The sequence below is a fragment of the Geosmithia morbida genome, assembly GCF_012550715.1.
Source record: "Geosmithia morbida isolate 1262 chromosome Unknown scaffold_1, whole genome shotgun sequence".
Taxonomy (NCBI): domain Eukaryota; kingdom Fungi; phylum Ascomycota; class Sordariomycetes; order Hypocreales; family Bionectriaceae; genus Geosmithia; species Geosmithia morbida.
This window is the reverse complement of record NW_023336188.1, coordinates 1877768-1905098: the sequence shown is the minus strand read 5'-3', so window position 1 is coordinate 1905098 and position 27331 is coordinate 1877768. Positions and strand designations below refer to the sequence as shown.

General features: G+C 55.4%; 6 protein-coding genes across 6 annotated transcripts; 3 read left to right on the top strand and 3 right to left on the bottom strand.

Annotated features, from left to right (window-relative positions):
• Positions 1-636: 636 nt before the first annotated feature.
• On the bottom strand, positions 637-5371 carry GMORB2_1332 (Guanine-nucleotide exchange factor, contains Sec7 domain; the record flags this gene model as incomplete). Its single annotated transcript, XM_035463314.1, has 2 exons — positions 637-2714; positions 2824-5371. The coding sequence occupies 2 exons, from the start codon at positions 5369-5371 to the stop codon at positions 637-639; spliced, it is 4626 nt and encodes a 1541-aa protein (XP_035324738.1).
• Positions 5372-9257: 3886 nt separating this feature from the next.
• GMORB2_1331 (C6 transcription factor) lies at positions 9258-11300 on the top strand (the record flags this gene model as incomplete). The annotated part of the gene is made up of 3 exons (XM_035463313.1): positions 9258-9431; positions 10053-10500; positions 10603-11300. The coding sequence occupies 3 exons, from the start codon at positions 9258-9260 to the stop codon at positions 11298-11300; spliced, it is 1320 nt and encodes a 439-aa protein (XP_035324737.1).
• A 110-nt stretch (positions 11301-11410) lies between these two features.
• Positions 11411-13466, bottom strand: GMORB2_1330 (uncharacterized protein; the record flags this gene model as incomplete). Its single annotated transcript, XM_035463312.1, has 5 exons — positions 11411-12081; positions 12145-12487; positions 12537-13046; positions 13142-13287; positions 13373-13466. The coding sequence occupies 5 exons, from the start codon at positions 13464-13466 to the stop codon at positions 11411-11413; spliced, it is 1764 nt and encodes a 587-aa protein (XP_035324736.1).
• Positions 13467-14864: 1398 nt separating this feature from the next.
• Positions 14865-16378, top strand: GMORB2_1329 (L-iditol 2-dehydrogenase; the record flags this gene model as incomplete). The annotated part of the gene is made up of 5 exons (XM_035463311.1): positions 14865-15058; positions 15157-15284; positions 15347-15506; positions 15588-16056; positions 16172-16378. 5 exons carry the CDS (start codon positions 14865-14867, stop codon positions 16376-16378), a joined length of 1158 nt encoding a protein of 385 aa, XP_035324735.1.
• Positions 16379-20254: 3876 nt separating this feature from the next.
• On the top strand, positions 20255-22314 carry GMORB2_1328 (Flavin-binding monooxygenase-like; the record flags this gene model as incomplete). Its single annotated transcript, XM_035463310.1, has 2 exons — positions 20255-21164; positions 21302-22314. 2 exons carry the CDS (start codon positions 20255-20257, stop codon positions 22312-22314), a joined length of 1923 nt encoding a protein of 640 aa, XP_035324734.1.
• A 316-nt stretch (positions 22315-22630) lies between these two features.
• Positions 22631-24188, bottom strand: GMORB2_1327 (uncharacterized protein; the record flags this gene model as incomplete). Its single annotated transcript, XM_035463309.1, has 3 exons — positions 22631-22639; positions 22684-23659; positions 23731-24188. 3 exons carry the CDS (start codon positions 24186-24188, stop codon positions 22631-22633), a joined length of 1443 nt encoding a protein of 480 aa, XP_035324733.1.
• Between the last annotated feature and the right edge of the window lie 3143 nt (positions 24189-27331).

Here is a 27331-nt window from a genome sequence, read left to right as displayed (position 1 = left end):
CCCCCCCCCCCCCTCCCTCCTATAAATCAGACGAGCGCTTCTAAGACTTCCAGAAAAAGAATGAATATGACGAGAAGAAGGAGGAGAAGGAGGAGAAGAAGAAGAAATGTAGAGAAGTAAGAGTTTGTATAAGAGTGAGAATGAAGACATGTCCTCCACATTAGTAATAGTTATTCCATCCTTGGTGGCATGTGTGCGAGTGTGTGAGTGCGTGTGTGTATGAGTGTAAGAATGTGTGCGTTTTGTTGTGTCTGTGTGTGTGTGTGTACCAAGTATACCAAGTATATACCACCCCATTGATATTCTCATAGAGTATCTAAAAAACCCAAAGGAGAAAAAAGAAAGAGAAAGCGAGAGATGGAGAGAGAGAGAAAGGTCGTCATAGAAATAATGAGTAAAACTCAGTGAGATATATAAAAAACAAAGAGAAGAAAAAAGACAAAAAGAAGAGTGATATAAGAGGGATAGAATATAAAAATGGTCCAGGGATGGCAAGAGAAATATGTATATATATGTAGTGGAATGAAGAGTGTTCAGGAGGGATGTCAAGTATAGAATAGGAGTTGATAGAGGGGAACCCCGGGGGGAGGGGGTGGGGAGATAGGGAGAAGAGAGGTGAGAATGATGAAGGAGAAATCACTCGTCACTATCCATATCCTCATCATCCAATTCTCCCCTAGCAGCCCTGTGAGCTAGATCCCTCTCAGCATAGATATCCTGCTTCCTCATCTCGGCCTGCTGGAGGCAGTCGACGTAGGTGCGGAACTTGACAATCTCCCGAAGGAGGTACGCGCTCTTGCGTTCCCAGTTGGACATGGCCCTGATGGCATTCTGCCCGCGGGGCGTGAAGGCGAGGAGCATCGGGCTGCGCAGCTGATTGTGCGCTTGCAGCTCTTCCTCTATGCCCTTGACGTAGGCCTGCAGCGTCCGCAGCTGCTCGCTCTCGCCGTCGGTGCTGGGACGCATGCTCTGCGCAGGTGGCGTCCACTCAGCAATGTGGATGCGGTCGCCGGGGAGCTTGCCGCCGCCGCCGCCGCCGGTGCGTCCGGATGCGGCGTTGGTCAGCGCTGCCGCCGCGTGGTCCAGGCTGGCTGACCGGAAGCTGCCCACGCTCGACTTGCGGATGTGCCCCGTCGCCGCGCTGCTTCCCGGTCGCGACGACCTGTCGCGACTGCCCAGCGTGCCTGCTGTCGAAGGCAGGGCCAGTCCCGAGCCGGTGCCTGATGACCCGGGTGGTCCGTTGCTGATGCTGCTGGCGTCGTTGTTGATGGCGCTGAGGAGCGCATTGTTGACCACGGCTTCGCTCCAGCCGAACTCCATGTTGCTGATGCCGCCGATGAGCGGGTGCGTGCTCAGCCGCGCGCTCCAGTAGTTGGCCGTCGTGACAAACTCCTTGATCAGCTCCGGCGTGCCGACCTGGAAGAGGTGCACGGCCCCCGTCGGCAGGCTGAGCGCCCACACGTGCGGCCGGGACCGCGAGTAGCCCGGAGGCGGGAGCGCGGAGGCCAGCGTCTGGCGGAGGCTGAAGGAGCCCACGCTCGTGGCGTTGTCCTGCCAGTTTCCGCCGCCGACGACGGTGCCCCCTCCTCCCGCCGCTGCCGCCGCGGCGCGCGTGCGGCTCTTCTGCCTCGTCGACTTGTTGGCCGCGAACGAGAAGAGACCCATGTGGCCCTTTTGGATGACGGCAAACACCTCGTTCCAGCTGCGCTCCTTGGCCTTCTTGTCGACCCCGTCCAGGTGGTGCTTGTGGATCACCATGCCCTCCTTGACCCAGGGCGGGCCCGTGAGCTCGAGCGACTCGTCCTCGAGGAGCTGGGCAGACATGTCGGCGCTGTGAACCGACGGCACCGACTCGTTGCCGTAGCCGTCGTCGTCGCGGATGATGGCCTGGCTTAGCGCGTTGGCGAATCCGATCGACTGCTGGTAGTCGCCACGCAGCATGGTGGACCCGAGCGAATCCTGCGACACCGAGGTCTGCGTCCTGCCGAGCGACTGCCGACTCCACGTGGCAGACGACGACAGCGGGGGGCTCCAGATCGAGTTGTTGTCGTCGAAGCTCGTGCGGCTCGAGTTGAACCCGCTCCTGCCGATCCCGGGGCGAGACCGGCTCTTCGAGGTCCAGCGCGAGGTGTTGGCGCGGCCCTCGGCCACGCGTCCGCGCACGGACAGGTTGCCGTCCGAGGGCGTCTTGCTCAGAGAGCTCGGCGACCGCTTGAGCATGTGCATGACCGACAGGTTGCTCTGCGACGTAGACGGCGGCACCGGGGCCGACTTGGAGGCGTCTGCGGCTCCGAAGAGGGGCAGCCTCTCGTCGCGGATGGAGTTGTAGATGGACTTGAGGACGATCTCAACCTGATCCTCCCACCCCTTCATGGTACCCGCGTACCTGGTCTTGACGAGGGGTCCGCAGTCGTCGACGCCGTCGCCCGCCTGGCCATCCAGTCTGGGTGGAGGGCGGAACGAGTTCCTGAAGAGCTTCCTATCCTCGACGGTGGGCGGCGGCGGCGGGTCGTCGTCCAGCATGGAGGACCGCTCGGGGACGGTGCTCGGCCGGCGTGATGCTGCCTCGGCCTCGGATGCCGAGATGGCGGCGTCGACGATGGTACCCATGGTGTTCCTGACAAACTGACTGCGTGTCATCTTCGATTCGATGTCGGCCATGTGGAGATCGGTGTTGAGCAGCATGATGGAGTAGCAGATTGTGTGGATGACGTCTGTTTTCACAATAAACTGTCAGAAATTCTCTCCCTCTATGCATGTGTCTGCGGAGGCGCGCGAGTGCGCGTCCGCGCGCATCGATGGACGGATATGAACGAGACTTACCAGTCGCCTTGAACCCGTGATTGGGATTGCACTCGCACCAACGTTTCGAGAACGCCACGAGGATACGATCCACCTGCTGCGTCTCGGCCCTGAGAACGAGACGGCCGCAGACCTGGCGGAGCGCATAGACGACGCTCTGGTCCGCGAAATCGTAGAGATCCATGTACGCCTGCAGGGTCCTCTGACGCACGGGGCCCTCCTCGCCCATCCAGGCGGCTGCCTTCTCCTTCTGGATGAAGTCTTCGATGCCGTCAAAGATCTTCTGGGCCTTTTGCCTGTCGTCCTCGGTGGGTTCGCCGACGACAAACTCGGGCTCGTCCAGGGGCTGGTTCCGCATGGACTCGTGCGACGGCTGGCCCTTGGGAGCGGGCTGGTCAGACGCCGGCATGTCGATACGTACGCTGGGCGTGATACTGGCAGGGGTGCCGGCACTGACGGGGGACCGGGGAGACGTGGAGCCGCTACGGCGCTTGGTGGTCCCTTCGAGCGGAAGGGCCAGGTTGGCGCCGGAGTCGGGGCGGACGGACCGCAGGTTCCCGGTCGACCTCCTCTCGCGCGGCATGGTAGAGTACGTCGTCGTGGGGGGTGGCCGCTTGCTACCGGGATTTCCATTGCCACTCTGAGAGCTGGTGCCGTCCATCGGCCGGCTGCCAGACAGCGGGTTGAACAGCGGAGTGGGGTCATCATTGTCGCTGCCGCCGTCGAGATCGAGAAAGGAGTCGTTCCTGGAGACGGCATCCTGGTCGGTGGACGGAGACTTTGTAGGCGTGCCATTGTCGTTCTCGAGATTGGACTGCACCTTTCGAATACGGGCGTTCGGGCTCGGCTCGTAGTCGGGCGAGAAGTCGCGTCTGTAACCGTCGGTCGACGACTGCGGGGCCGTGTTGGTGATGTCGGCCAGCGGAGCCGACGACTTGAGCTGGACCGGCGTGGTTTCGTGCATGAAGTGGTCCATGGCATGTCGCAGGCTGCTGACGGGACTGTCCATGGGCTTGGAGATGTAGGCGTCCTGCTCGGCCTCCACGTTGAGGGGAGGCACAGGCGGTGCCTCGACATCGGCAGGAGCAGCCGTGGTGGTGGTGGTGGTGGTGGTGGTGGTGGCGGCGGCGGCGGTTGCGGGGAGGCCAGAGGGGAGGGGAGGTACCGATTCAGGGGTCTTCTTGCGGCGTCGGAAAAAGGAAGACGTCTTCTTCTGCAGAGGGGGGTGGTTGGAGTGGGAGGTCATCACGTCGCGCGAGGGCGGCGTAGAGGTGGGCTTCTGCTGCGGCTTCCCGGCACCGGGGCTGTCGCTACCCGCATCGACCGAGTCAAGGCGTGGAGGGCGCTTCGAATCCGCCGTGGGAGGGGGGGCCAGGGAGGTCTTGGACGAGCTGCCACCTCCAAAGACCCTCTTGAAGAAGCCTGGGCGATCCTTTTGCGGGAGAGCGGGGCTGGAGGCGGAGGTGGCCAGCTCCTTTGGTTTTCCGTAGCCGACGTTGGGTGCCGGGGCCGAGTCGATGTCGACGACCGGCATGGAGGCGGAGGGCGGCATGGGAGAGGAGGCAGCTTCGCGAGCTGTGGCGACCCTGCTGCGGCCGGAGGAGCTCTTGATGGAGCGGCCGGAGCTGTGGTTTCGGTGGGTTGCCGGACGTTCTAGAGGCTCCGGTGGAGGCGGGAGCATAGAAGCTGAGGAGGGTATCTTGCGGGGTCCGCTGGGCACGGTCGGGTTCGGAGCGGCGTCTAGTTCGTCGTCGAGGAAGCTGCGGAAGTCGGTCTGGAAGGGGGACTGAGGCACGTCCTCGAGGAGAGGGTGGTGGAGATGCGACTGCGAGGGGGGCTGCTGCTGGCGCTGCTGGGCCGGGGCCACAGCAGACAACGGCGCCGTGTCCAAGTCGAAGCTCGAGGATCGGCCCAGGCCACGGTTCCAGCGTTGGGCGGCACTGCCGGCGGTGCCCGATACGGGGCCTTGGGCTGGCGAGCCCTGATCAAAGCTGGTGACGCTGCTACCTCTGCTGCTCCTGCTGCCCCTCCCTCCACGGAGATGGTTGTCGCGAGTGCGGGGAGGCGGCTGCCGGTGGCTCCTCGCCTGAGCATAGGCGGCGTCCTGGTAGGTGATGCTGCTGTTGCTCCTCCGCTGCCGCGAGTAGAGGTGGGCCCTGGGACTCTCGTCGTCTGTAGGGATATCGAGGTCGGAGCTGTACGAGGGCTGGGCCTGGTGACGGTGGCGTTGCTGACGCTGCTGCTGCTGGTAGAGGTCGGAGGCCTGGGCGGGAACCTGGGCGGGCCAGGTGGCAGCGTGAGCCGGAGGCAGGGTATCGAGGTCGTCGTCGTCGTAGTCGTCGTCGTCTGCGTGGCCCGGCCTGTACCTGGGAATGTCGAAGAAGCGAGGCGAGTCCGGTTCGTCGTCGGCGTATTGATTGTTGGAGGAGCTGCTGGGGATGACGGAAAACTGGTCAAGCGACATGAGCATGTTCGTGACGAGGGAGTCGCGGGTGACGTTGCGTGGGGACAGCGACAGGTCGTGCGAGTCCCTCTGCAGGGTGCGGGACAGACGCTGGTTGTCGGCCATGTTGGCGTCGGGGCGGCGTGCGGGAGTCTATAAGGGAGTCATGGGCGGATTGACGAGGGCCGAGTATGGTAGCGCCAGCGGCAGCGTCGGCAGCGGTGGTGGCGGTGGTGGGAGTGTGGTGGAAGTAGAGGGTGAGAAAGCTCGTACTCGTCCGTCGGCGCCGTACTCGTACACGAGGGGATGGTTCTTGCCAAGGGCGCGAAGCCAAGTGGGCTCACGCCTGGCGTACTATTAGACGTCAGGACGCCCGGGAGTGGAGCAGTGTCTCTGGTAGAGGTGTCGGGGGAGGAGACGTCGGGGCGACGGGCTCGATGGCAGCAGCACGCGACGAGGAGTAGGAGGCGCCGGTATGCACGAGGAGGTGGTTGTGGTGTTGTGCCGGCGGCTCGTGGCGACGCGGGAGACGGTTCGAGGAGACGATTGGTCTCGGATTTTTTTTGGGGAGACTTTTGGCCGGGGGGGGGACTAGCAAACTAGCAAACTAGGCAGCTTGTGTCTTGAGGATGGCTGACCGGGGGTGTGAGGGTCCGCGAAGGTCTGTCAAGCGTCAGGGCGGCAGGACCAGGCTTGGCAACAGTGAGACTCGTCTCAGTGGTGGATCAGGGACTGGGGCAAGGGACTTGCGGAGCAAGTAATGCTCGTNGGGGGGGGGGGGGGTAGTACGACGTACGCACTCGTAGCAGTACTCGCAGCAATCTGTACAGATTACTGGCAGTATACAATTGAGTGGCGATACAAGTATGGAGTATGGTTGAGTAATATGATTACCACTCGTACTTCCAATGTGCAGTCAAATGTCTGCATGTAACCCTGGACTAAAGTGGTGGCAATGAGCATCGGGCACACGATCCGGCTGCACATGTATGTCGTCGTAGGACAAGAAGCTGAGCACGCTGTCGACGATGATGAATAGACGGGCACCAATGTGTACCTGTACGGAGTCGAGTATGGTGGATGGTGATGCGTACGATGCTGGAGTGCACGTCGTACCGATGAGTATCAGTGTTGCGAGTATATGACGGACCATGGTATGAAACATGGTCAAAGGGTTCACGACGGGGATTTCTGTGGGAATGGAGAAAAGGGAGGGGAGACAACGAGACGAGGAGAATATCCCCCTGGTTCCTGAAAGAAAAAAAAAGAAAAAAAAAAAGACCAAGAAAAAAAAAAAGTGTGAGGGGCAGGCAGGTACGGCCTGATAGAAAAAATAAGTGGTACCTTCCGCCCAAGCCATCCCCTTCCTTCCAACGGGGCAGGTACGATGCGACGCTACTCGTACGTACGAAGTACCTTGCGCTCAATAACAATAGCCTCCATCTCCTACCAGCCCACGGCCCAACCAACGAGTGAGTGTTGCCGTACGCTGTAATGCTGCGCTGGGTGGCGTCGAGTTAGCGTCCACCAGTCCAGCTTGTAGCGGGCTATCAGCGCTGTAGATCCCGCCAACTCCAGGGCTGCACCCACCACCTGCGAGTACGTATAGTCAGAGGCTACGAGTAGTCAAACCACATGCAACCTGTACATGGGAAGGATGCTGAGGATGAAGATGGGTCAGATTATACCATCAGCGGAAAAGGAACTATTATTGCTCGTGATAGTGTGCCAAGTAGCAGTAATATTGGCACCAGCCATACTAGCAGACCTATGCACAGATTACGAGTAATATAGAACTGTGCCGTACGGCTACGGACTATTCCGTGACAATCTTGATTTAAATGCAGGAATATAGGGCAGAGGAGACGGGATGGGAAGAAACCACGATGACCATTATTACTGCTAGACCAGTCATTGGCAATCGCACATGATGATAATCTGTACAGAGTACAGGTTACACATACTTGTATATGTACTATTAACCAACAACTGCAATGTCGTACGTACGGAGTACTATTCACGGATACCGCGCTGTGCAGCTAATTTCATGTCATTTCGCTCCTTGTCCTCCCACTCCCTCTCACTCTGCACCCCTGAGAGGTTAGGCTTCATTTTTTTAAATTAGTCATCCACGGTTTACCCCCTTCCCAGACCAACTGAGCTTCTTCATCTTGTCCCACCGATACATGATATTATATCCGTACCAATACTAGTAAAAGTGCTTAAACTTGAATGCGTGTGCCTGTAGTATGATATATGGCTATGTACAGATCTGTACTCGTACTTGTATTGCCTGTACCCGTGTATATTATTATTACTCGGTAATTACTCCGTAATCGCAACTGGCACATGTATGCGTCTCCCTCCTTACAGAAGTCTGCGTCAAGACATGCATCCAAGCTGCATATTAATTTACGAATAGTGCGGCCTGGAGGAAGGGAGAAGGAGACGGAGGCAAAGATCGCAAGCAAGAAGAGGAAAGCAAATAACCCTAGCAGTGGCCCTAGCACCAGGTAATTACATTGGCACATACGGTGAGTGTAGTATAATGGAAGTGCATGCAGGATAATTGGCAGTGGATTAATTGATAGTGTCTACGTGTGTCTCATATGGATGACGGTCGCTTGTTGGTAAGAATACTCCGTGGTAACATTTGCAGTATTATTACCTATTAATAATACTCCGTTGGTTCAAGCCCCTTATTTGTGCGTTTTATGGCTCCCAAGGACTATCGAATACATTCGTGAATGCCTGCATCCTGTCATCTTGCATCAGCACGAGATGAATATGTCTCAAGACATGCGTCGGCAATGTAGTCTATCATCACAAAAGCGCAGTCTTGAGCCTTTAATGTTGTCCCTGCACACACAAGTCCGTTCGATTGACCATGCTCAGAAAAAAAAAAACTACTCGTACCACCGGCACCCGTTCGCACTGTCGTATTGATGATAATACTCGGCAGTTGATATCATATCCAGGGATACTATCGGCAGGCCGGGCAAAGGGGAGAGGTGGGACCAGCAACACCAAATGGGAACAGATCGAAGAGAAGGAATATTTATCAGTATTGATACGGTGTAGAGAAGGAAACGGAGAAATCATACGAGTGCATGTAAATAGAAACCAAAGTATACCCACCCTCCTTTTGGCCAGGTGCGCGCGTACGTACATGTATACACACACACACTCTCTCTCTCTCTCACTCACTCACTCACTCACTCACTCACTCGCTCGCTCGCTCACTTCACCTGCGAGTACTCACTCACAGGCATGCATACCTTGTAGTACTCCGTACCCATCCGCCCACTCATCATTGTTTCAGGACATGTTTGCTTCAGGTCGGAACCTGTCATTATTATACAACTGGTCTGTACAAGTACAGACTACGGGTGCACTGATGTTTCCTTGATTCGATTCATAAACTCCGCCACATACTATCCATGTCGACGTTCGGTCTCCCTGATACTCTCCGCGATGCCGAACGGCACCATTTCGTCTTCTTCCGTTCCGCGATTCCAGCCAGATGATGAAGCAGCAGAAATTCAAAAGTCTTTTTTTTTTTTTCTATCTGCGCGGTCTTCCCTATTGCCTCTGTGCACAGACGACATGTACGATCCATGGGATTCGATTATTTCTTGCGACAACAATTCGTATACGACAGAAACCCGTGTTTCCCACCAGATAGTAAAAACAACCCTCTTCAATGGCAACTCGTAGCAACTAATCGGTCTCTTGCGCCGGTCTCTGCGCCTGTCTAGCGTCCCAGTGTTGCGCTGCTTCCCCGCATTTCCCTCCATCCTTCTTCCCCCTCCTCCTACATGATTTCTGAGTTCTCCGCATCAGCGCATACGAGTACATCTTCATCAACACCACCATTCAACCCAACCGTAAACAACCCACCAACCGTGAAATTTGGCAGCATATGGTGAAGAGGGGGAGAGAAAAGGTGGCCAATCGGTGAGAGTGGCATATCAATGTCGCATGAACCCATCCCCACCCCCTCTCCTCCAAGATGGACTCTCCTTATAGTCGTCACCGTCAAGACTCCATGTCGTCCCCAGACTCCGCCTACTGGCCCCTAGATCAATTCGTCCTCGATCCGGGTTACCTGGCATACAGAGAAGAGCTGCGTCATCTGATATTCAACACTGCCCAGACCGCTGCCCCTACGAGACAAGGCTCACCCGTGTCTGGTGCCACCATCGTCAGTGGTGAAGCAGCCCAGAACAACGTCAGAACCAACCCTGCAGACGGCCTTGCCGTCTCGGCGGCAACAGCATACCCCCCTTCCATCACCGACTTTCACTCTCAAACAAGTCATGATATCCTATCTACAGGTCGTAGGCTAGAATATCTCAAGAATTATGTTGCTCAAGTAGCACCATGGGTAAGTATTCTTCTTCTTTCTCCATCTCTCTCTCCCCTCTCTCTCTCCCCTCTCTCTCTCCTCTCTCTCCTCTCTCTCTGTATATGTGTATATGTGCATCTTTCCACTTCATCATCACAACAGATAGACAAGCAGGCATTTAAAAAAAAAAAAAAGAAAAGAAAAGAAAAAAAAAAAAGGCCATAGGAGCTTAGCAAGCAGAGAGGGAGGGGAAAGGGGGGGGGAAGGGGAGACCTGAGAAAAGCCTCCGAGGACATGCTCNCTCTCCCCTCTCTCTCTCCTCTCTCTCCTCTCTCTCTGTATATGTGTATATGTGCATCTTTCCACTTCATCATCACAACAGATAGACAAGCATTACAGCAGGAGCAGGCAAAAAAAAAAAAAAAAAAGAAAAGAAAAGAAAACTAAAACAAGACACAGCTCGACATGTTTGACAGTCAAGGAACATTTGCGATCCAAGTCCCCCTGCTGGCCAGACACTGTCCGGCCCTGCTATGCGCCCTCCTCGCCCTCTCAGCACGCCAGATGGAACGGAAAGAAGGGAGGCAGCACTCGTTCGACAGCCTGGAACTATACCAGGATGCCATACGACATCTCAATCCTCTCCTGCAGGCCCAGGCACGCGACCACACCGGCAACGACGGCGGCGAGAACGACGACGCCCGCCAGGGTGATGGCGGCAATGTCGGCAACCACCTCGTCATCGTGCCCATCTGCGTCATCCTCTGCTGTCTGGAGATGATGTCCGCCAGCCCGCGCGACTGGAGGAGACACCTCGAGGGCTGCGCTACCCTGTTTGAAGCCTTTGGCGTGAATGGCTTCAGTGGGGATATCCTACAGTCCGTCTTCTGGTGCTACGCTAGAATGGGTATGCCATGTTCGATACCCTCATCAAGATGTTCCCATGTCAGAAGATGCCATCTGTCTTCAACTACGGCTGAACGTTGACTCATCACACACATGTATCCAGACCTCTGCGGCGCTCTCATATCGGACGGCACACAGGCCACGCTCGTGCCAACCCACAAATTCCTCCTACCGGGAATGGACAACGACGACGGCCCTTCCCTCTTCAGCCAGCACCGATCTCCGGATATGCACGCCAACTACGCCGTCTACCTGTGCTCCCTGGTGTGCGAGCTCATCGCCGACCGCACACGCCACACCGAGATGGGCGAGAATAATGGCTGTGATGCCGCCACCTTTGACCGTCGCTGGTTGCGCCTCTGGCATCTTCTCCAGGACTGGGTCCGCCATCGTCCCGCCGATCTCGTGCCCCTCAAGTCCATCGAGACCCGGCCCTTCCCCCAGATTCTCTTTGCTCACTGGGCTGCCATATCGTCCCACCAGCTATACCACACGGCTTGCATCCTCCTCCTGAGCTCTGTGCCGCATAACCTCACCGCCCCGGATCTCGGGCTCACCGGCTCTCCCATATGGCATGCCAAGCGCATCTGCGGCATATCCCTCACCAACCCACACCAGGGCTGCCTTAACAATGCCATCCAGCCCCTCTGGATCGCCGGCCGTCTCCTTAGCCACAGGTCTGAACACCTCCTTCTCGTCGAGCTCATCCGCAGCATCGAGTCCATGACAGGCTGGGCCACCTCCTGGCGAATTTCAGACCTCGAGGCTGCCTGGGGATACAAGATCAGCACCGGTGATTGACGTGAAAGGCTCGAGGAAAAAAGATCCCAACAGTATAGAGCATTGAAAGAACAGTGAAGGGCATGAAAAATCATTATTCCCGGGCCTCTCCTTCTAAACGGTCCCCTGCCTCATCCCTGCTGCCATGCATCAAGGAGTCGTGCTTCAAGCGGTCTCAAGTTCCATCCTGTCATGCAAGAGATTCGGTTGATTCCAGATATCAGAGCATGTTGCTGCAGATCATACGTCATACATCTGGCGCCTATATATAGGGATCCGACGAGACAGAAATCCCAGCTCTTGCGACTGTCGTTGCTTAAGCTGATGCCACATACCCTCTGCGCATGCCAAAGGGGAGACATGGCGACGGGCCTGCTATGGCCGCTGCTCAGAAATGTCCGTGGCCTGTGCTGCAACAGCAGCAGCATGGCCGTGTGGAACAGCTGATTGGCAAAGACAGCCGTGCCGCTACTGAAGAGTATGAGCGGAAATAGCTGGTCGTTGTGGGCCACCTCGAGAATGGGCTTGAGCGCGTCGGGACGGTTATTATACCACAAGACGAGGGTCTCGGTGAGCATCTTCCACCTGTCCGTGGTACCCATTCCTACATCAAAACTACCCGCCGACTGATGCATTTCGTCACCATAACAGTAGTTGAGGGCGAGGGAACAGAGGACCAGAGGATCCCAGTTATACCTGAGCGCGTCGATGGGAATTTCTGGGAGCTCGGGCGAGCTGATACCGTAGAGCAGAATGCTCGGTATAGATACAGGTCTGTTATTCATCAAGCCGACGCTCACGTCTGTCCACATTATTAGCCAGGCAATTCAGCGTCGGATGCACAGGTAGAGGCGGAGAGGCGTACCCAGACGAAGAAACATGCGTGCAACGGCCATTCGTATGCCGGTGTGGCCGTTGTGGCGGAGAGCTGCATCCAGTGGCTGTATTCCGGAAGTGGCAAACGGACTCTGCCAGTCAGGTGGGCTGGCCAGTGTAAGGCTCCTCACGGCTGCCAAGGTGACTATGACAAGGCTCTCGATCAGACTCGTCTCCCGCGCCTCATGCTGCACAGCCTTGAGGTCGGCATCGGCATACCGATCCAGGGATGCCAGGGAAAGCGACAGTAGTGATTCCAGCACCGGTACAGACGACAATGCAAAGCGTGGTATCTCAAGCCCAAATGTTTGTGTGGGGTCGTCAATGTCGAGCTACAGAAGACGATGTATAAGTCTTTTTCTTGTCTCGTCAATCAAGTACATGGCTATATCTGGAAAAACCACTCACCCAGGGAGCGAGATTGTACCGATAATGCCGGAGTAGTTGGATGGAAGGATCTTGCGGGAGCAGAGAACACGTCGAGAACTCTTCTGGCACCCCCAAACTGTGTGATCTCAAGTCGCCGTGAGCGTAGGGTGTGCTATCCTCATGGGGACTCGGTCCATAGCCAGGCGGCAGCGGCGTTGCAGATGCACCGCCAGAATTTACAGACCCCAGCGATGTGAGAACATCCAGGGCCGTCTCGTAGGCCCCATTGCTAGGAGACGTGTCGACAGCATAGGCACCGCCAGGGTTCTGCAGGTCTTTCAGATGAGCCCCCGTGGTCGTGTCAGATCGCGGCGTTGGCAGTTGAGGGCTGGTGGGCGAGTGGGAAGGACTCGGCTGGTGTCCTAGCCCTCTTTCAGTCTCTGAAACATTGCTCGCCGGCGGCTCGGCACTCGGTGAGATAGGCGATGCTGTCTGGCTTGCGGCGGGGTGGGTGTCGACAAACTGCATGGGCAGTTATATATAGACTCGCAGGTCAGCACGTGGGAGTATGCAGCGAGGAAGCAAGGGTGCCATCATCCTGCAGGGCTGCCACTTACGCGCAGGGTAGAGTAGGATTGGCGAGCCGACTTGCTGGGACCGGAGGCGGTTATCGTGTTCTTCTCGAGAAAGGACAGCTTTGTCCCGTATTGGCAGACGAAGCCACCGTCGACGCATCTCTGACAACTCGGCTTCTTCTCGTCGCCTGGTCGACAGGAGGTTAGTATAGTGGACTCGACAACGTCGACAACGTCCTACCAACATCTTGATTGGGGGCAAACAGAGCCTACATTTCCGTCGCCTGACGCGACACTTGAGGCACCCGGTCCTTGTCCTCTTGAGGCGCGCCTTTTGCCCAGGCTCAGGCACTTCCCGAGTAGCCATGGTGATGACAATCTCTGTGTGCTAGCGGCCGGTAATGACCCACACAACGCTCAATGACAGGTGGCGGAGATGGCAGGATGCCACCCTATGAGGCAAGATAAGATGGGGAGAGGGCGTGAATAGAAAGCGTGGGGTGCAGAGAGAAGATAGAAGGGGGAGAGAGCGACTCAACAGGGAAAGCCGAAGCATTATACCAAATTCCCCAGAATTGGTGCGAGCAGTGGATTTTCTACAACGAAGTGGGGAAGGAAGGGGCATCGCTCCTGCCCACTAATATTATTATTGCTCTAGCGGAGACGAGAGAAGGCAGTCCTGGAAATCGATGTCGGTCGAATAATAAGTACGTGTGTAGTTTTACTATATTATATCGGGATTATGACGGAACTTCCTTGTGGGATACTATCTATTCTTTTCCGACTGCATTTTCTATATACTTGGCTACTTTGACGTTTAAGAAGTTTAGGATTATTATAAGAAGAAGCCGACGATGCCGGGGTATGGAGAAACAAAATGAGGGGGAAATCGTGCGTTGTGGGGAGAGCATTTTCCGGTGCGGGGAGAAGGCTGTGCGCGAATACATGTATACGGGGCATGGCAATGCAAAAGTCTGTATAGAGCTTTGCTTCGTATCCCGATGTATTATTCTTTCGATTATAATGAACTTCAGTACTACGGCAACGTTACCTGGGCTGGTATATCCATATCGTCACATTCTCCGTGCTAGTATTGTAGATTTTGTGGCGGCCTCTGATCTCGGGGGTTGGCCTCATTATCTAGGGCCCGAGGTAGTCGACACTGAAAGGCAGGGGCAGCCGAGCGCACTTTCCTTGTATCGAAAAGCAGCGGATTTTCACTCTTTCTCTGAATATTTTTTTTTGCTTCCATGTGCACGATTTCCTTTCTCTCTTCTACGTACCATCAACAACGGAAACAGTGATGAATTCGTCTCGAATTCGTCTCTGCTTCGCCTCATACCGATTTCACCATCAACCATCGTCATGTCTCTTGATCGTATGTGAGACACTATTGTCTCTTGCCAGAATAGGTAACATTAACCACTTCTCAGCTCCACCAAGCCATCACCATGCCGCAGGTAGCTTTCCTGTGCCCATTTTCCGGCTCTGATTTAACGGCTTTATCCAATAGTTCCATGGAGCTATGTATGATGTTGAACGAATCTGTTTTTTTTCTTCCTGCGCTTCTTTCCATACATGGCAATCCGAACCACTCGTTGCTTTGGTGCCACCGCCAAATGAAAGGGTCTGTTTCTCTCCCTCTCGAAGAATGAGGATGCCTTTCTTCCCCTTCATTTCCTTCCTTCTTTCTTTCTTACCCACGAATCTGTTGCATCGTGTTATATAGATTATTCCTACGACCAAGACTCTTCAAATGGGCGACATGATTGACAACCAAGTCCCCGTCGTCAACGGCCACGCCAACGGGTTACCGGCTCCGGCCACCATCAAGGCCCCTCTGCCTAACCCTTCGCTACAGGTAACAGCCGACCACAAGCTCAAAGCCGTTGAGGCTCCCGTCTATGCCCCTGGCCCTGGCGACGTCCTCCTACATATCAAATCGACGGGAATATGCGGGTAAGACAGTGTCGGAGACGGCGTCATGCCTATTGCTCTGCAGACGTATGATGAGACAGAGAAATTTGGCAACATGACAATAACTGATAGAGATATAGGTCCGACGTGCATTTCTGGAAGGCTGGCAAGATTGGAACCCTCGTCTTCGAAGGAGACTGCATCATTGGCCACGAGGCTGCCGGTGTTGTCATTCGCTGTGGGGAGGGCGTGACGGATTTGAGACCGGGTATGTCTAACTCCCCGGAAAAGACGAGAAGCGAGGAGGCTTACAAGGTACTGCTGCAACAGGAGATCGGGTTGCCATTGAGCCTGGGGTGCCATGCGGCGAATGCTTCCTCTGCCTCGAGGGCCGCTACAATCTTTGCCAAGACGTCCAGTTTTCCGGTGTCTACCCCTACGCCGGTACCCTGCAACGTTACAAGGTACACCCGGCCAAGTGGCTTCACAAGTATGTTTGTTGTCTGTAGACTTTCTCCATCTGCACTGCAGAATTCGGGGAGAGACAAAGGACTCACGTGAGATTGAACAGACTCCCCGACAACATCTCGTTCGCCGAGGGCGCCCTCCTCGAGCCCCTCAGCGTCGTCCTCCACGGCATCAACTCTGCCCGTCTGACCCTTGGCACCCCCGTCCTCATCTGCGGTGCCGGACCCATCGGCCTGCTCGCCCTTGCTGGCGCACGAGCGTCTGGAGCGCACCCGATAGTCATCACGGATATTGAGCCCAGCCGCCTAGAGTTTGCCCGCAAGGTGGTCCCAGAGTGCAAGACGTATCGGGTCGACGCGTCCAAGAGCGCCGAGGATAATGCCGGGGCGATAAAATCGCTGTTTGGGGAGACGGACTATGTCATGCCCCGTGTGGCTCTCGAGTGCACAGGTGTTGAGTTCAGCATCTGCACCGCCGCATTCACTGTTCGTCGGGGTGGCGTCCTCATGGTTGTGGGCGTCGGGAAGTCTATCGTCAATAACCTCCCCTTTATGCACTTGTCGCTAGCCGAGGTGAGTGTCTGCGCTCTTTCCGTCTCTCCTTTCATTTTCCCCTTGCTTCTCGACCGGTTTTACGTCTGATTTACTTCCTTGGGCTGATACCCGAGGCTAACGTTTGTCGTCGTAGATTGATCTCCGCTTCATCAACCGGTACCGCGACACCTGGCCGGCCGGGATCGCATGCATAGACGGGGGACTTATCGACGTCAAGCAGCTCGTGTCCCATATTTTCCCACTAGAAAAGGCCATGGACGGATTGATACTGTCATCTGATCCCAGGAATGGCTGCATCAAGGTTCAGATTGTTGACGAGACGGAGACGATATACTTTTGATTTCCATCTCCTACCTTCTTCTTCTTCTTCTTCAACTCCTTTTACCAGCTCGTTATTGCGCCGTTCGTCGTAGTGAATAGAGTTTTGGAAAATGAAGAGACAAGATCCGAACTGGGATTCTCTTTGTCTTACCTGGCATGCTGCGAATCGCTATACCGAGGGGCGGGAGAGGTCAGGGTATGTATTACATTATGCGACAGGTATTATTAGCATCCCATGAGATCTCAGGCAGGCAATACTCCCATGAGGGAAACCCAAGTTACCAGGCCCTGTCTATGTCGTATCACTCTGTCACCTTCCAGCAGCGGCAGGTGATATGACGTAGTACTCGGAGCAGAGCATCTGTGGCCTGTGATGGATCCCAATGGCCCGGAACCTCGTACGGCGTGCTGCCAGAGAGCGATCGTCGCAATGCAGAAAAGACGAGCTGACGGCTGGCCGGCATGTGCGATCGCCATGATTGATCCTCCACGGTTACATCTCTAAGAGAGCTTTACAGTCGAGGTGACAATCGGCAGTTGCATGATCGACTATGTCCTCCCTTTTTTTTCCCCTCTTTTTCTTTCCTCTTTCTTTTTTTTTTTAACAAAAGGGAAAAGGAAAATTCGGCGCACGAGTACGAGCCTACATGTAATATTACGTCCTGGTCGGATAGCCTCAAGATCGACCTGTCAACATGCGTTGCGGCCCATCCATGTCGTCCACAAGCAGAACCCAATGGTTCGTATGCGTACAAGATATGGCAGGCGTCTACGTATTTGGGGGCCCGGCGCCAAGGGAGAGGGGGTTCCAGGCCCCATGCCAATTGGAATCGAATATGTGGGATGACGGAGGAATCCGTTCGGATGGAAGAGTCGCAGACTCGCCAATTGACACAACCAAGACCGAGGCAGCCTGCGCGTGCGGCGCATATCGTGGTGTTTTCGTTTTATTTCTTATTCTTCTCTTCTCTTCACCTTCAACCTCCCGGCATTTTTTACGGATACTTGCAAGGTAATGATATTTCTGTCCGGCTTCCCACGCGTTCAATTGTTACTATGCATGGTCCACAAGTTTTTGCTAACATAATACTTTACAGCCCCCATGTCGCTACGGACCACGGCCCAAGGCTCGAAGGGTCAAGACTCAAGGTTGACAACTGACAAGGGCCCTAACAAGGTAATAATAAGTGTGGATTTTCCAGGGTGACCGGTCACCACTAATCATGAACGATTCGGGAGAAGACAGGGTCAGAGGAGCAGGAAGAGATGTTCAGAATGATCAACTTTTTTTTCTTTATTTTCCTTCACTGTATGGATCATACAGAGAACGAGTACAGAGAACGAGTACATGCGAGTATAAAACTCCGTACGGAGAGTCAATACACCAAGTGGGTGGGAACAAGTGACACGGACCAGGAGATAACAGTAACCTCACCGGTGGCTTCGGACCGGACCTCTCCTCCCCTCGTGTTGTGTGTCACACTGGCACTGCCAATGCGAAGTCTGGCCGCTGCAGATGGTACGTCGTACCATGACGATGCCGATGCGACGGTGGCAACGGGGGACCGAATACCAGTGCTAATGCAGTGTGAGTTGCCTCTCCGATAGTGGGAAGGAAGAGAGAGAGAGAGAAGGAGGAGAGCTCGACAGGTGGCTACTATCATCGTATGAATCGATGGATCAATGGTGCGTCGTCCCCCCACCCTATCTCCCCTTTCACGTGCGCAGGGAAGAGAACAAAGACGAGAACGGTAGCCAAGACAAGGGATTCTTCAACGATCAAGGCCATGGTAACGGCCCGCGTCAGTGCTATGCACCTCGCCATGCGCCTGTCCCACTTGGCTGCATAGTCTCTGTCCTTTTTTTTTCTTTACTCCGTAAGTGTGCAGAGGTCTCTCTTCTCCCCCCCCCCCCCCCCTCTTCTTCTTTGCGGCAAAAGACTCTACATGTCTTCTTTTGGTTGTCGAAGAATAATACAAGTACCGCTCGTGTTAATACCAAAACTCATCACAGAGAGCTGTCCTGTTCATTTCACCGAGAGATGAGCAAAGAGAGAGAGAGAGAGAGAGAGAGAGAGAGTAGTGATTCGAAATAATCAATCAAAACAAAACCGGCCGGCTCCGCAGACAATACTTCCCCATCTCCATCCAGGCAATCGGGTTGGTCAGCAGAGGCGAGATCTACCTGGTTAATCACGACGAAGCGGATCAGGGAGAGACTAGGTCACTTTGAGCAGAGGCTGCAGAGTAGACCAGAAACAACAAAGGCATAGCCAAATGGACCCACGCGTCTCCATTCGATCAGTCGACCTCTCCTTTTTGGTATTACGAGTATGTCATGTAAGGAGTGATGATACCCTACGGAATGATATGTGCATTACGAGTTTCTGGGCCTGCGAGTTACGGAGCCGTCTCCAGTGGTCTCCGTCCGTTATCTCCATCATCTTCTGACCTGTTTATGGATACCGCGTACAAGGGACCCATGAAGACGGTCACAATCCGACAGTCCGTCCGCAGGCAGGCTAGCACTCCTCCGTGGAGTGTTGATATGCAGAGAGGAGGAAACACACGGCAGCCAATTCCACTCGGCGCCGGTTGGTCACAGCACTGCTGGCGGGTCCTCGGCGGTCTCCCAGATATCCGGGACGGCATTCATTTCTTACGAGTACCTGCGCTCGTACAGGGAGAGGGGGGGGGGGGGGATATGAGTGCAGAGTCCATCGTGGATCGTGTATCATGGGTCACTCAGGTACGGAGTACTGTTGCACATTCGTCTGGACCCTAGACGTTGCCGGATAACTTGCGTCGTGGTGAGTCTTCCTTGGAGGAAAAGCCCGAGAGAGGAAAGAAGAGAGACCTGCTTCGCAGCTGCTGTGCAGATTACATGTAGCCAGCACACCGTGTCCATCAAAGACGTTGCCGTCGGACACACGATAGGCTTTGCTCCCACGCTCCGCCTTCCCCCTCCCCCCCCCCCCCCCCCCCCCCCCCCCCCAATCCATCTCTCGGATCGGCCACCCTCCTCCTATTTTCCATGGGCCACGAAAGCAAACACGCTTGCATTAGCTTACATCTTCCATGTGCCAGGCTTCCCGGTTTTTTTCCCGCTTTGGGTACCATCCGTCTACGATCCCGGCTTTCGCCTACACACGTTACTAGCCGAACCTGCGCAGTCGGTACCCTGACCATCGTATTCTCCCAAGACGAAATGAAACGAAGAAAAGGCATCGAGTACGAGTACAGATGTTCACTCTCAAGAGTGAGGAGTAGGGGAGGAGCGGGTTTGAAGAGGAGGAGATATGCCCACCCCACCGGCTACCGGGAAACGTAGCCGCCGTTCCTTAGTTTGCGGCATCACAACACATCATGGACAGGCGGACGGACCACGTATCGGTGGAGTCGCCCTTCTTTTTTTTGGGGGGGGGGGGGGGGATGTTGTTCCCCACGGCGGGAGAACCCAAAACTAGAAGTCTTGTCCTCTTTTATGCCTCTGCTCGTTGCCGGTCCGGTGGGTCTAGTACAGGTAGGGCTCCGCTCAGTTGAACGGCCGCATCTCTGGAAGGCGAAAAGTGGCGTATGCGAGAGAGAGAGAGACGAGTCCCGTTGCCCCCAGACATCCCGGATGCGAGAAGGAGGGGGAATTCCACTTCAACGGCGCTGCTGCTACTTCATAATACCTGAAAAGTAGAACTGGAGAACTGAATCATCCCTTACTTACGCCCCCCTCGCTCGCCCTCCCCCCCCCCTTTCTCCCTCTCGTCCCTCTCTCACACCTCACACACACACACACATTCTCCTGCCAAGGGTTCAGATATCTATGCTTCACACTCTCTCAAGGCCCAATTTGATGATATATTGACGTGTCTCGGTCAGCTCTCACAGACCAATTGTCCAGCATGCGTGTCGCTGTGATCGGTGGCGGCCCCTCGGGTCTCGTTCAGCTCAAGACGCTGCTCGAGGCGCACCAGTACCTCGAGGGCATCGAACCCTTCGAGGTCAGGCTGTTCGAATCCTATGACAGGATCGGCGGCGTGTTTGTCCACCATACGTACGAGGACGCCGAGCTGGTATCGTCCAAGTGGATCACCACCTTCTCCGACTTTGGCGGCGGCCGTCCCGGCGACGGCGACTTCTTCTCGGCCGAGCGCTACGTCGAGTACCTCAACGACTACGCCACCCACTTCCGCTTGTGGCCGTACATGCACCTGTCGACGGCCGTGACCGGCATCAGGCGCGGCGACGTCGGCGGGCACGTCGTCAGCTACCGGGGACCCGACGGGCTCGACATGGAGTGGGAGTGCGACGCCGTCGCCGTCTGCTCCGGCGTCCACTCCAAGGCCAACTACCCGGACATACCCGGGCTGGAGCACGTGCCCGTCACCATCCACTCAGAGGACATCAAGAAGCGCGAGCAGCTGGGCAAGGACACGACCGTCCTCGTCCTCGGCAGCGGCGAGACCGGAGCCGACATGTGCTACCTCGCCATCACCGCCCCGACGAGGCGAGTCATCCTCTCCCATAAGGACGGCTTCCTCGGCGGCACCAAGCGAGCCGTTCCCCAGCGCTGGCTCCCCTGGCTCTTTGGCGACCATCCCTTCGAGGAGCCCCAGCTGCCCATCGACGTCAGCCAGTCCACCCTCTTCGACACGATGTACGTCCACCCCATGGTGCGCGACTCGCTCATGGTCTGGGATGCCTACCACGTCCTCGCCCTGCCCTTTGCCTGCTGGCTCTGTAGCTCAACATCACGAGGTGTCGACCAGCATATCGGCCAAGTCTTTGGCGAGAGGTTCCATACATCGAGACGTAAGTATCTTCTCTTTTTTTTTTTCCTTCTCTTTCTCTATCTATCTTTCCCTCTCTCTCTCTCTTAATCTCTTTTGCTTCTCCATGACCTCATGAATCCATCATCTCTGACATCATACCCCCCCCCCTCTTCTCAGTCTTCTTCAACAAGGCCTGGATGCGCATCAGCAACGAGGTGTCGACGCCCTGGCGCCCAAACCCGACCCCTCTAGGCACCCGCATCCGCAAGTTCTTCCTCAACACGGCCGTGCCACCTCCCAAGCGCACCATCGAACTGGCCCCGTTCCCGTCTCACATCACGCCCGACGGCGTCGCTCACTTCCCACGCAACGGCCGGCCGGAGGCAGACCTCATCAACGAGACCGAGGTGAAGCCCGACGTCATCGTCTTCGCGACCGGCTACGTCCCGCAGTTCCCGTTCCTCAACACGCCGCACAACGCCGGACGACGTGCCTACCCGACCTCGAGCGAGACCGACGTCCGCGACGTGTGGCGCGCCGACGACCCGACCATCGGCTTCATCGGCTTCATCCGCCCCGGATTCGGCGCCATCCCGCCCCTGGCAGAGATGCAGTCCATGCTCTTCGCCACCCAGCTGGCCGGCCGCCTCACCAAGAGGCTCGACCCGGAAGACGAGTGGCACTACCGCATGATCCAGCCGCCGAGCGCGCGCCTGTCGTACGGCGTCGAGCACGACAGCTACATGTACCAGGTCGCCAAGGACCTCGACATGGCCCCGAGCTTCACCGACGTCGCCCGCCTCTCCCTCGTCACCCCGCGCGGCCACCGGCTCCCCTGGATGTGGGCCTCGGGCGCAAACTTCACCCTCAAGTTCCGCATGGTCGGCCCCTGGAGGTGGCCCGCCGCCGCCGAGACCCTCACCGGCGACATGTGGCAGACCATCTCGAGGAGGGGCAACATCTTTGGCAACTACAACATGGCCATCGCCCCCATAATCTACCTCGGCCTCGTCAACCTCTTCTACTGGACCTACGCCACCATCTGGGGCGCCCTCGCTACCGTCCATCTCGCTCCCCCTGTCAAGGTCGACAATGCCATCAAGAGGAGGTTTCAGGAGCTGGCCGATCATGAGGAGGCCATGATGAAGAAGAAGAAGATGATGGGTCTGACCAATGGTCTTGGCCGTTAGTGGCTGATGCCCTATCCCCTTTCCCCGGTTCGGGCTGTCCTGGACTCTAGTTTCGCTTTTGGTCTCGGTCCCTGACTTTTTTTTTTTTTTTTGTTTCTTTATTTCTTCTTTCTTTTCTCTCTCTCTCTCTCAATATTCCCATTTCCCTTCATCCCACCATGGCGAAAAGGAAAAGAGAGAAAAGAGAAGGGGGGGGGGGGGGGAGAATATGAACAAAATATGGAGGAAGAGAGATGGGAGAAAAAGAAAAATGAGGAAAAACTAAGGCTAGAACGTAGGAGGACGCATCATACCACCCTGACTCAACAGCGGCGTTTCACGCGGACTCATACCATTCCGATACCTCCACAGACGGCTCAGCTCGCGCACCTTGACGCTCCTGCTGGCCCGGCGATCCTCTAGCCCCGTCACGCCGTGAACCTCGACGGGCGTGGTAATATCTCCGGAGCCGAAACCGTCGGTGCCGGCATACGTTATGTCGAATGCCTCGCGGATATTGTCGGGCGCGTCGCCCTCTTTTCCAACATTGACCACCTCGTCCATGAACTCATTGTCCTCGTCGGCACCCGTGGGCTCGCCCGTCACCGGGTCGTGCCTGAGCGGGAACATGCCGTCCAGGTAGTGCTGGCACAGCTGGTGGCCGCCGCGGGCGCGGACGAATAGGCGGCCCATGAAGCGGGGGATCAGCGGCGAGCGCGGGTGCTTCGTGGCAAAATGCAGGATCCCCCATATGGCGACGAAATCGGTGCTGTGGGCGTAGTGCTCGATGTGGCCGATGGCGCGGTCCTGGGCGGCCGACGACGAGATGACTGAGGATTCGCGGGTCAGATCGTGCGGCGGCGGTCGGGCGGCTGTGCCGTTCCAAGATCCCAAGTCAGCCGCCGTGGAACAAGCGCGGTCGGCTGCCGTCGGGGATTCGACCACACTCGTCTCCTTCAGGAGCGTTCTCATAGCCACACGGGGCCAGCTGTCGGTCAGCTTGAGAGAGAAGGCACGGCGGTGCGGGTTGTTGAAGTGGTTGGCTGCGTTGCCAAAGGTGTAGACCTCAATCTTGGAGAGCATGTCCTGGGGTATCTCCTGGAGCAGCCAGTCGAGGCACATGCCGCCCACGATGGCGCCCTGCGAGTGCAGGATGAGCACCACCTTTGTCTTCTCCGGGTTATACAGCAGCTCCTTGAGCACCTTGTAGGTGGCGCGGACGTCGCTCGTAGCGTAGCCAAAGTTGCGCTGGACCAGGCACTCCCAGACATCGAAGATCATGCCTGCTGTCTTATTATGGATTCCGAGGACGGGACGACCAAAAGTGACGGCGATGCGGTTCAGGTTCAGCTTCATCCAATGCTTCCTGCCTCTTAGGTTAGCCTCGTCTCGGCAGGCAGCTAGAGCGGTCAGACAAAACTGCGCATGGGTACATACCCGACCGCAACGCCGTTGATGAATACCCACTGCTCATGGGAATGCTCCGGACGGGGTTTGGCGTATTTCTCGTCCGAATGGAACGTCTCGGCGGGCCCGTTGAGCAGTCGACAGAGCAGGGTGTTGAGCACAACGAAGACGACGACGCCGAGGGCAAAAGTCCGAGCGGGAACCCACGTGGAGACGGCGGGGGCCGAGACCAGAAACCCGAGCTGCACGACGGCGATGAAGAGGTGGAGCGAGATGGACCAGATGTTGGGAAGCGTCGGATACAGCTCGTCAAACTTGGCCGACTTGAAGGGGAACAGCGGCAGGGCGACCCACGGCATGGCCCACGAGTACATTATGCAGCAGGCCGTGTCGTAGGCGAGAAGTCTCCATGGCGAATCCGTGTAGCTGTAGCTGATGACGGAGGGGCCTCCGATCTGGGAGCGGTAGAAATCCGGGATGGCGGCCATGACCAGCCCTCGATATCGCGAGATGACAAGGTAAGAAGCGAGGAAGGGCAGCAGCGTAGGAAAGATTCAAGGTGGTTTATCCGGCGATGGTAGCGATGCGTCGCGTCGAGCAAGATGTGAGAAATGGACGATTATGGATCCAGCCCAGTAGTAGTTGAAGCATGGCGGTGATGGCCATGAGGACGTGAAGAGGAGGTTCACGACATTGCGGTGAAGCTGAAAGGCGGGCATCTGCTTTGCTGGTCATCTGGTTGCCTGAAGTTGGGCCCTGTGATCTGAACAGTTGGGCAGGTGCCAAGGGTGTATTATCATCTATCACCTGCCCAAAAAGAAGACACCAGAGTCTTTTGTCTTGAGTGATGCCATCAGTGTTGGATTGAACAGCGACTATATATATATGTGTGTGTGTGTGTAAAGCTGAGTGAATGGAGATATGACTCTCTGTCTGCTACCCAGTAAGTTGTCAATAGTAGAGTGGTGCTACAGTCTGAATGGTAATGATACGGATTGAGGATCTCGTGAAAGAGCACACCACTCGCTGCCTAATAATAATACGCGATGGCAAGCTGTGGACGCAGAGCACGGTCCGTAGATTGCTTAGCCTTACCCTATAGCCATATCCTCGTGCTTCCTGCTGGCGACCACCCACGATGACCCGTAGACGCGAGTACAGACAGTGGCCTCTGCCTACCGGTACGCCATGGATCGATGAGTGCGTGTCTTGGTGCTTGATTTTTCAGAAGGAAAGGAAAACAATATATGAGGTTATCTACAGATGTGAGTGTGACAGCAGCTTCTGACTGCTTAGTCATGTATAATATTGGGTGCCACATACTCCGTACTATTCGCATCTTTTGCGTGCTGCCACGGGTTGTACTCGTAAGTCGTGAATGTGAGTAGAGGATGGATAGGCAGAATGGAGTGTTTGTAAGAAAAGAAGAAGAAGAAAATTCCCTTCTCATACTTGGCCTAAATAACTGAACATGGTCGAGTTAAGAATCTTGTTGTGGATGGGTACAGTACATAACCGCAGCTCTACTGACAACCTTGAAGCCATCAAATCAATCCCAGGTGATGTATGTCTCCTCATGGCAGTGAAGAGATAAGAGAAGACGGAAGACTGAAAGGAGTAGAAATGTTGCGATACAGCTACTAAATATCATCACATGACAGAACCAGGAGCGCCTTTCTCTCGAATGAGTTCAGCTGACTGAGTCCCGCCGCAGTCACGGCTTACCCGACGTAATGCGTACATGTATCTACAAGAGCGTCGCATTCTGACGTAGCCGCCTCCAACAACTCAAAAAGACCAGGAGCATGGTGAACTCTGGTAGTGAAGATGAGTTTTGGTGTCAGGCACCACTACAGCCTGGTGCTAGCCTTTTGTGTGTTTTGTCAGATACTGCATGTATCGAAGCCGTACCTATATATCGTGCAAGACTACTTGACAACTCACGACATGTACCTCCCGCACGACTTCGACACCGAGAGCCATTCCCCAGGTTTAACCTTTTCTTCTCCTTTTTTTCCTTCTCCATCTTCCTCTCGACAGACGAGACGACGATCCAACCGACGGCGCGGGTTAGATCGTGGAGGAGTCAGGACACACGAAAAGAACGACGAAGAAAAAACCCCCCCCGACAAAGAGAACCCACCTTCGGACTCTATGCGTGCGGACAGGCGGGGTCAAGGCATGGCCCGCCTGCTGCGAGGGAGGAAAAAGAGGAAAGGATGGGCAATACAGCACATGCTCTACTACTCGTATAGCAGAAAATGGAGGGAAAAAAAAGGAAGGAAAAGCCAGCCTTGGTCGAATTTCCTTGGGACATGACATGGGTGGGTCAGAGACAGAATGTGTACAAAATAAAGTCCCAGTCCTTTCTGGGCGCTTGGAGCGGCTGCTGTACAGCTCTTCTCTCTCTCCCTCTCTCTCTGTCTTCCTCTCTCCCTCTCTCTCCCTGTGTCGTTAATTACGTGTAATACCGGGTTCGGAGTCCGTTGGTGTTGCGGCTTCGAATGTTGCCAAGTAGTACATACAACCATGTACTTTTGGCTTGTACTATATACCTGTATACGTAGGTATATCAATAATGCGCATGCACCCCGAAAGATCCCGCATGTGGATAGACTGACAAGATGGTTACAGCATAAGCACCTCTCTCCTATCACTCTATCATGCCGTCATATCTCGGATATATTCTCCTTTGGCCCCCCCGTCAACCCTGTTGCAGTTTACGCTGCAAGTGACGTGACAAGGGACAAGGGAGGGCGGAGCCTACATACTATACACACTACATAATCCGTACTGTATTACGAGTAATCTGTCATCTGTACGGAGTAGTGATATCAGTACTCTGTAATCTGTACACATACTGTTGCTTCATTACGGGGGAATTGATTGACCAAGAGAAGGGGGCGGGGACCCATATGGTCCCCATAGAACAGACGTACGGGACCCGGCGACGATGTGAATTTAGCAAGTAACAGAGTCGATAACTCGTTTCAGTATTTCCTTTCTGTCGCCTAGGTTGAGCGAGAGCGTCATGTTGACGAGAAGCGGAAGATGAAGCAAGGGAAGAATAAGACGGTCTTCTCCAGTCGGTAATATCGTATCTGGCAGATCAGGTGGCGAAGATACACAACAACAACACACACACACACACAACAACAGCACTTACCATGTACGTGGTACTGCAGAGAGATCGTGAGCTCGGCTATCATCTACTGAGCTTTCACATACGCGACGTGGAGTGAAGGGGCCCATAACGACTTGGTATACATCTGATCGTGGTGTTTGTCTCGCTGGGAGCTGCCAGCAAGAAGCTTTGATGCATCCCGCTCTCGATCATCGTTGATCCCGTCGTTAATCATCGCTCTTTTCTTCCTCTTCCACATCAACATTGTTTATCCACATCCCCCTCACACTCACCTTTCCTTCCTCCTCCTCCTTTTCTTTTCCTTTTTTTTTCGACGGAGCCGCTCGACTCGCGCGAAAAGGGAAAGAGACGGTAATTACCAAGGATGCATGGCAAAACTTGCTCGCTTCTTGTTTCCCGAGAAGCAGCACGCCAGTTTACTTAGCTTGTAGATCCTTGGTGAGGCGTAGCAACCTTTACGGTCCCCCCCCCCCCCCCCCCCCCCCC